Source organism: Porites lutea, chromosome 6, assembly GCF_958299795.1.
Source record: "Porites lutea chromosome 6, jaPorLute2.1, whole genome shotgun sequence".
NCBI lineage: Eukaryota > Metazoa > Cnidaria > Anthozoa > Scleractinia > Poritidae > Porites > Porites lutea.
The window spans coordinates 14,914,052-14,923,321 of NC_133206.1; the positions used below are offsets into that span (position 1 = coordinate 14,914,052).

General features: G+C 37.6%; 1 protein-coding gene across 1 annotated transcript; it reads left to right on the plus strand.

Annotated features, from left to right (window-relative positions):
- Window positions 1-7,770: 7,770 nt before the first annotated feature.
- Window positions 7,771-8,754, plus strand: LOC140941922 (octopamine receptor beta-2R-like). The gene has a single exon (XM_073390927.1). It carries the CDS (start codon window positions 7,771-7,773, stop codon window positions 8,752-8,754), a length of 984 nt encoding a protein of 327 aa, XP_073247028.1.
- Window positions 8,755-9,270: the final 516 nt, after the last annotated feature.

Below are 9,270 nucleotides of genomic sequence, written 5' to 3' on the forward strand. Positions count from 1 at the left end.
TTTATAAGTTCAAGGGCATGTGGACCCTGTATCCTTGAACCGTGTTCAAATAAAAAAAAAATGATGGAAAACTTGCGTTAAATTGACTTGCTAAAAGAACCATTCCTCTATGCTTTTAGTTTGCCTAGTGTTATTTCAGACCAATACCATTTTCACAAACTTTGCTAGTTAGGCATCTGAAACTGATCATTACAGATCGCAGCAAGCAATTTATTATTAAAGTGGCCAGGGTCAGAGAACCTGTGGGGAAGTGACAAAGAAATTATTTTTGGCGCGGCAAATTCGTGTGAAGCGACATGCGTGTCATTAACATCAGCATAAGATTCGCCCGGGCTGTCTTTTCAGACAGAATTTAGCATGGAAAAATCCTACCACAAATTAATAGACATATCATTATTATAAGAACTATAGACAGAAAGAACAAACTTAATTTGCTCAGAAGGGATCTTGGTTAAGAATGATGAAATTAAGACTATCTGTTGTTTTTAGAGTCGGGTGGTGATGCATTTGTTGGGAAAGGGGCAGAGGGTGTTATGCATTTTAAAACTGATTATTGAGACGCCGAGTATGATGTGAAGAATTTTGCAGATCGAGGAGAATGTCATCTGTGGTTGACATTCGTCGTAAAATAGCCGTAAACCCCATTTTCTAAAAAATTACTATTGCCCAAGAAGCCTCGTTTCTAGACGAATATACCACTGAAGCGGTAGTGTGATTGGTCCTATCTTTCAAATTTGGTCAACGCCGGCTAGTTATGAAGAATTACCCGGGAGGTTTGAGCCAATCAGAAACGGCAAAATATTTTGAATGAATAATGAAAATATATATACTCTGGAACAGCACAAGCCCCGATTTAATTTATACATATCTCTCGAAAATCTGGAAACAAGCAATACACCCGTATAGGTTTTTTTTTTTTTTTTTTGTTCACCTCTTTAGACCCGTGATGTATTGGAACAAAAAAGACAAAGGACAAATTCTGCGTCAAACTCATTAATTATTCATGAGTGCAACAGCTAATAAATGAGGCATATTTGGGTCACATGCATGAACGGCTTGATACCCAATGAACACTCAGATGAAAATCCGGCGCTTTTCGCTACTAGTGGGCTATAACATATAGACTAGTAGTAGCTCAACCAATCAGAACGCAGCATTGATAATAGACCACTAGTTGGATTTTACTAATATTTGATATAATTAACCTTGATAGCGGCTATTTCATAAACGGTATTCGGTGGATATCTCTCCCCCGACTTCTTGGCCACCTCTATCACAAACTTGATAAGCCAGTAATTTAAAGTTGCTGCATCCTTTTCTTCAATGCTGGTGGAAAGCTGTGCGACCTTGTGTAGTACATAGCCTTTAAAGAGCCCTCCTGGATCTAAAACGGGAGCGATAACCGACCGAGAAATTTACCATTCGCCAAAAATTGTTAATTTGGTCGACTGGGGAATAGCTTTTTCGACTAACTCGCGTTCTTCGTAAACTGTTTTCGGCTCCCTAAATCTTGCCTCTCCATCTCCACTCATGGTCAGACACCAACTACACCAAAACAATTAATCATGTATGTTGAAGTAATGTTACGTAATATGGCAAGATTGCATCGCTACATAAGTTATTGTTCTTTCATTTGGGGACGACAATAGCAAAAAAAATCTATCACTGCATATTTTTTGATTGTTTCGTTTGAGAAGTCATCTCAAAAAATTGTGTTTTGGGTTTCATCAGGGGTCCCAAACACCGAGAAACAATAAAATTAAAGCACTCGGCCTTTTCATCTGTTTCTCGGTGTTTGGAATGAGAAACAATGAAATTAAAGCACTCGACCTTTTCATCTGTTTCTCGGTGTTTTTGGAACCCATGATGCAACCCTCGCACTCGTTCTTGATATATTACTTGACATATGGGCAAACAACCAACCAAAGCTAAAAAGATCTGTTGCTTGTAACTCCAAGCATGTGCTCCAATAGGTGCTCCATGGGAAGTAAAACTCAATAATATTAATAATCCCAACATTACAGTTCTACAGGCAAAGAGAAAGAGGCTGAAAAACTGTTAAAGAAAAACTTTTAATGATAAGGACTTGACGTTTTTATTAAAGTTTAACATACATACTGATATATTTTGTTGTCCTTGGAAACTCAACATAAAGCAACTTAAAATTTACAACTGTGCCCGAATGGCTGGATCGTTTACAAGCTCGTTTAGGTGAAAGCTAAACCCTTCATCATGCTTTATCAACCGTAAACGGTAATTATACTCTGTAGAGAGAATAGAGGTCTTTTTTAAAGAAAATGTATGAGAATTTTGTCGGGACATTGGAAACTGTCCGTAATAGAGAGGTGTCCGTACCGAGAGGTTCGACTGTAGTGCTATATCAGTAAATAAATATTGAACGAACAGTTCCCAGTGCCGAGAAATACAGCTGCAAGTAAAATAAGTGATGGCGTCATTTCGTTGCTATGACAACTCCGATGTCATTGTAACCCTGATAATAGCTGTGGTCACACTACGGGCTTTTACCTAGGTAAAACCGATTTACCTAGGGCAAATTCATCAAAAATCTCCCGAGGTAAATTCACCTCAGGTTTTGTTTTACCCAGGTAAAAAATTCTGGGAAGGTCACACTACTGATATCGACTCCCAAGGTTTTCACACACCGTTGAATTTTTGAAGCGTAAATTCAAGAAGGCAAGATGTGCAGGGATCTCGCTGATCAAAGAGACGTTTTTTTCTTTTGTCTCGCTGTTATTTCTTACGCTAATTCAACGTGCAAGGTGAAGACAGGCGAAGACGTAGACGACCTGTGCCCCAAAAATTTCTTTCACCGCGTCAGCTATGTCTGGTTCTGTCATCAAGACCTTCGCCGATCGATGAGCGTCTATTGGCTAGCAACCTCGGTATTTCATTTTTCCCTAGCTATCGCTTTGGGGTAGCTGTCAAGGGAAACTCTATTTTCTCGAGACATATCCAAGCCCCAGAGGATAAAATTTCCCCGAGGTAAGTTACCTAGGGAAAAATCGGTCACACTTAAAAAATCAAGTTTCCATAGGTAAACTGTGAACAAGTCGAGTTTACCTAGGTAAAAAGTCTGTAGTGTGACCACAGCTTATAACAAATTTTCATCTCTATCTAATGTAGCTGTGGTAGTAATTTTTCCAAATCTTTGTAAGTAGCGACGTAGTTCATGCTAAAACTTGGGAGGTATCGAGCCACCTTAAAAGAGAGCATTTCCATTCTTTCTTAAACTTATAATATGGTAGACATATGAGACCAAGTACCGGGTACAGTTTCCCAGATTTTTGAACCTGAAAATATATAACACGTTTTACTTACTTGTTAACTCATTATGTTATTATATTTGAGATTCACCTTTTACTCAAGGGATATTTTGATTTCGTGCAAAGATGCTCTACATCAAAAAGTTGCTTTGTTTTTCAGTGTCAACTCATAATTTTGTCAATTCAGTTGTTTGAAAAAAAAAAGACTTTCATACGGTATGCAAAACTTAGCCGGCGGCAGTGACGTTGAAGAAAATACGAAAAGCCTTGAACAAAACCCATTCGGAATTTTTTTCCTTTTAAAAATTAACAGGAGCTATTTGAAACCGTTTTAATGCAACATGGTCTTAAATTAACAATAATTTGGAGAGACGTAAACATGTAAAAGCTAACGAAATAGTTTTCCGACATTTTGGCGACATGCCGACATTATAACGCCATTATCAAGGAATGGAAATAAATGCGAGTTCAAAGGGAGTTAAAATTTGACTGCCTCGTTAACGAAATGCTTTACCTCGTCTAGAGAATTAGAGGCTATGTTATTGATATCTTGTAAATATATAGTTTTATTTTTTAATGTTTTTGATATATATTTTTATATATTTTTATTCATGATATTGATGTTACTGACCACACCTGGAAAGTAATAACAATATTATTATTAACCTCAATCAATTAAGACCGCCTTTGAACATGCAAACGGTTCAGATCGTGCTAAAGTCATGCAAATTTAGACTTAATACTTTAACTCCTTTTGAACTCGCATTTATTTCTATTCCTTGATATTAACCGGTCGTGATGTCGCCGAAACGTGGCAACATCATTTCGTTAGTTTTGACATTTATATTCCATGGAGTAAGATATCTTGGTTGCAAAATTCTGAGTGTGACAGAAATCAAAAATATTAGAAACATAATGTGACTTTCTAAAAAATGTCACAAATCTATATATCTATAGACCGTCACTGCATATTGCCTTGAAGTTTATATGTTCAAGAGCATGTGGATCCTGTATCCTTGAAGCGTGTTCAAATAAATAAAATGATGGCAAACTTGCCATAAATTGACTTGCTAAAAGAACCATTCCTCTATGTTTCCAGTTTGCTCAGTGTTATTTCAGAGCAATACCATTTTCACAAACTTTGCTAGTTAGGCATCTGAAACTGATCATTACAGATCGCAGCAAGCAATTTATTATTAAAGTGGCCAGGGTCAGAGAACCTGTGGGGAAGTGACAAAGAAATTATTTTTGGCGCGGCAAATTCGTGTGAAGCGACATGCGTGTCATTAACATCAGCATAAGATTCGCCCGGGCTGTCTTTTCGGACAGAATTTAGCATGGAAAAATCCTACCACAAATTAATAGACATATCATTATTATAAGAACTATAGAAAGAAAGAACAAACTTAATTTGCTCAGAAGGGATCTTGGTTAAGAATGATGAAATTAAGACTATCTGTTGTTTTTAGAGTGGGGTGGTGATGCATTTGTTGGGAAAGGGGCAGAGAGTGTTATGCATTTTAAAACTGATTATTGAGACGCCGAGTATGATGTGAAGAATTTTGCAGATCGAGGAGAATGTCATCTGTGGTTGACATTCGTCGTAAAATAGCCGTAAACCCCATTTTCTAAAAAATTACTATTGCCCAAGAAGCCTCGTTTCTAGACGAATATACCACTGAAGCGGTAGTGTGATTGGTCCTATCTTTCAAATTTGGTCAACGCCGGCTAGTTATGAAGAATTACCCGGGAGGTTTGAGCCAATCAGAAACGGCAAAATATTTTGAATGAATAATGAAAATATTTATACTCTGGAACAGCACAAGCCCCAATTTAATTTATACATATCTCTCGAAAAACTGGAAACAAGCAATACACCCGTATAGGTTTGTTTTTTTGTTGTTCACCTCTTTAGACCCGTGATGTATTTGAAAAAAAAAGACAAAGGACAAATTCTGTCTCGAACTCGTTAATTATTCATGGGGGCAACAGCTAATAAATGAGGCATATTTGGGTCACATGCATGAACGGCTTGATACCCAATGAACACTCAGATGAAAGTCCGGCGCTTTTCGCTACCAGTGGGATATAACATATAGACTAGTAGTAGCTCAACCAATCAGAACGCAGCATTGATAATAGACCACTAGTTGGATTTTACTAATATTTGATATAATTAACCTTGATAGCGACTATTTCATAAACGGTATTCGGTGGATATCTCTCCCCCGACTTCTTGGCCACCTCTATCACAAACTTGATAAGCCAGTAATTTAAAGTTGCTGCATCCTTTTCTTCAATGCTGGTGGAAAGCTGTGCGACCTTGTGTAGTACATAGCCTTTAAAGAGCCCTCCTGGATCTAAAACGGGAGCGATAACCGACCGAGAAATTTACCATTCGCCAAAAATTATTAATTTGGTCGACTGGGGAATAGCTTTTTCGACTAACTCGCGTTCTTCGTAAACTGTTTTCGGCTCCCTAAATCTTGCCTCTCCATCTCCACTCATGGTCAGACACCAACTACACCAAAACAATTAATCATGTATGTTGAAGTAATGTTACGTAATATGGCAAGATTGCATCGCTACATAAGTTATTGTTCTTTCATTTGGGGACGACAATAGCAAGAAAAATCTATCACTGCATATTTTTTGATTGTTTCGTTTGAGAAGTCATCTCAAAAAATTGTGTTTCGGGTTTCATCAGGGGCTCCAAACACCGAGAAACAAAAAAATTAAAGCACTCGGCCTTTTCATCTGTTTCTCGGTGTTTGGAACCCCTGATGAAACCCTCGCACTCGTTTTTAATATATTACTTGACACATGGGCAAACAACCAACCAAAGCTAAAAAGATCTGTTGCTTGTAACTCCAAGCATGTGCTCCAATAGGTCACGGCTCCATGGGAAGTTAAAAATAATATTAATAATCCTAATATTACAGTTCTACAGGCAAAGAGAAAGAGGCTGAAAAACTGTTAAAGAAAAACTTTTAATGATAAGGACTTGACGTTTTTATTAAAGTTTAACATACATATTGATATATTTTGTTGTCCTTGGAAATTCAACATAAAGCAACTTAAAATTTACAACTGTGCCCGAATGGCTGGATCGTTTGCAAGCTCGTTTAGGTGAAAGCTTGATCTAGTTTTAGTAACCCTTCATCATGCTTTATCAACCGTAAACGGTAATTATACTCTGTAGAGAGAATAGAGGTCTTTTTTAAAGAAAATGTATGAGAATTTTGTCGGGACATTGGAAACTGTCCGTAATAGAGAGGTGTCCGTACCGAGAGGTTCGACTGTAGTGCTATATCAGTAAATAAATATTGAACGAACAGTTCCCAGTGCCGAGAAATACAGCTGCAAGTAAAATAAGTGATAGCGTCATTTCGTTGCTATGACAACTCCGATGTCATTGTAACCCTGATTATAACAAATTTTCATCTCTATCTAATGTAGCTGTGGTAGTAATTTTTCCAAATCTTTGTAAATGGCGACGCGGTTCATGCTAAAACTTGGGAGGTATCGAGCCACCTTAAAAGAGAGCATTTCCATTCTTTCTTAAACTTATAATATGGTAGACATTTGAGACCAAGTGCCGGGTACAGTTTCTCAGATTTTTGAACCTGAAAATATATAACGCGTTTTACTTACTTGTTAACTCATTATGTTATTATATTTGAGATTCACCTTTTACTCAAGGGATATTTTGATTTCGTGCAAAGATGCTCTACATCAAAAAGTTGCTTTGTTTTTCAATGTCAACTCATAATTTTGTCAATTCAGTGGTTTGAACAAAAATAGACTTTTATACGGTATGCAAAACTTAGCCGGCGGCAGTGACGTTGAAGAAAATACGAAAAGCCGTGAAACAAAAGCCAATCAGAATTGTCTTTTCCTTTTAAAAATTAACAGGAGCTATTCGAAACAGTTTTAATGCAACATGGCCTTAAATTAATAATAATTTGGAGAGTCATAAACATATAAACACTAACGAAATAATTTTCCGACATTATAACGCCATTATCAAGGAATGGAAATAAATGCGAGTTCAAAAGGAGTTAACATTTGATTGCCTCGTTGACGAAATGCTTTACCTTGTCTAGTAAGTAAGCAGTGTATTTTTTTAAGACGGGGTTTGCTTTATATTACTTTTGTCTTTGTATCGGAGAGAATTACAGTTTTTTTTATTGATATCTTGTGAATATATAGTCTTATTTTTAATGTTCTGATATTCATTTTTATTATGATGTTGATGTTATTTACCACATCTGGAAAGTCATAAAAATATTATTATTAATCTCAATCAATTAAGACCGCCTTAGAAGATGCAAACGGTTTAAATTGTGCTAAAGTCATGCAAATTTAGACCTAATACTTTAACTCCTTTTGTACTCGCATTAATTTCTATTCCTTGATATTAACCGGTCGTGATGTCGCCGAAACGTCGCAACAATATTTCGTTAATTTTGACACGTTTATGAACATGGTCTTTACACTGGTCATCACCGTATTCTATGCCATTTTCGAGGCTATCGGTCTTCTTGGTAATTTACTGGTAATTAGCACAATTTTCTTGGAATCCAGATTTCATGTGATGCGATATGTTGCACTCGCTAGCCTTGCAGTGTCGGACTTTCTGTATTTAATTCTCGTTCCCTCATTTCGCATTGCAAGCATGGTACAAGGACGGTGGCCGTTCGGCGAAATGTTGTGCTATCTAAATACCAACTTTGCCAGGTATTTCTACTTCAACACGATTCTTCATCTGATAGTAGTTTCTTACGACCGATACCGTGCAATAGTGAAGTCGCCTTTGACGTACGATGGTACTATTTCTACAGCGAAGAAAGTGTCTATGGTAATCAATTGGATTGTACCAATTCCATTTTTCATAACGCCAATTCTTCGCGGTAGAAAGTTTCATTATAATCCACTCGTATTTTATTGTGAGGATGGGTTGTGGTCGTCACCGTCTTCCTCGGAAAATACTCAGTCCGATGGAGCAAAAGCAATGCTTTTTTCCATCTTTTTAATTGTTTTGCCACTCCTGGTTATCGTGTTCTTCAACTGGTCGGTGTACAAGACAGCGAAAACACACATTAACGCCTGTAAAATTCAAATTGGAAGCGTTTCTGGTTTAGAAGAAAGCCAACAGCGTCAACAACAAGAGATGATTCGGAGGAAGGCAGAAGGAAGAGCAGCTGCAGATGTCAACATCATAGTTGTGTCGTTTTTTCTGTGTTTCCTCCCACCGTGGATTTGCGGACTGCTTCGAAATTTCGCCGGAAGCGTTAAATTTCCCGCCGAAGCAACTCTCATCACTGACGGCTGTTTCATGGTCAGCGCGTTTTGCAACCCACTCATCTACTCCTTTCGCAAGAGAGATTTTCTAGCTAGCGTGAAAAGTTTGTTGAGGCGATTTGGACAATTTGGAGGTGACAGAAATGTAATTGGTGTAAACAACTGAAAATTGAAGAAGTCTCTCTGCTGAAAAAAGTACTTCAAGAGATGACCTGGTATCAAGAAACAGGGGCACCAAACGACGTCTTTCCCCAAATTGCTCTAAAATTGCTTCGAGGAGGCGAGGCGGCCGAACGGTTATACGCCCCGAGTTCAATCCCCTCAGCGCTGTCTTTCTTCTCGGTAGTTGCGAGTTCTACACCTCGGTCACGCTTGTAAATAACCATTTTCTTTTCCTCCAGCCAGTTGTGATTCTTACCTCTTATTTTTATTTTCAAGTGTCTGTTTCTGTCCTCATTTGTGGGCCTCACTAAAATCACTGGGTTACTAGTAATTGTGCTACCCCTTTTAAAAAACTAGCAGGAGCGTATTATCAGGTCTAAAAAGTCGAGGTTTTAAACCTGATGATACAAGACTGCCAGCTTTTTGAACGGCTTCAAAATCTTGGATACAGATCAATTCATTCTTGCACTAATATTTAGATTTGGGATTGATTTGGTGTAAAAAATTGGACGTAAAATTT

Coding starts and splice junctions, on each gene's coding strand:
- LOC140941922 (XM_073390927.1), top strand. CDS start 7,771: ATGGTCTTTACACTGGTCATCACCGTATTCTATGCCATTTTCGAGGCT.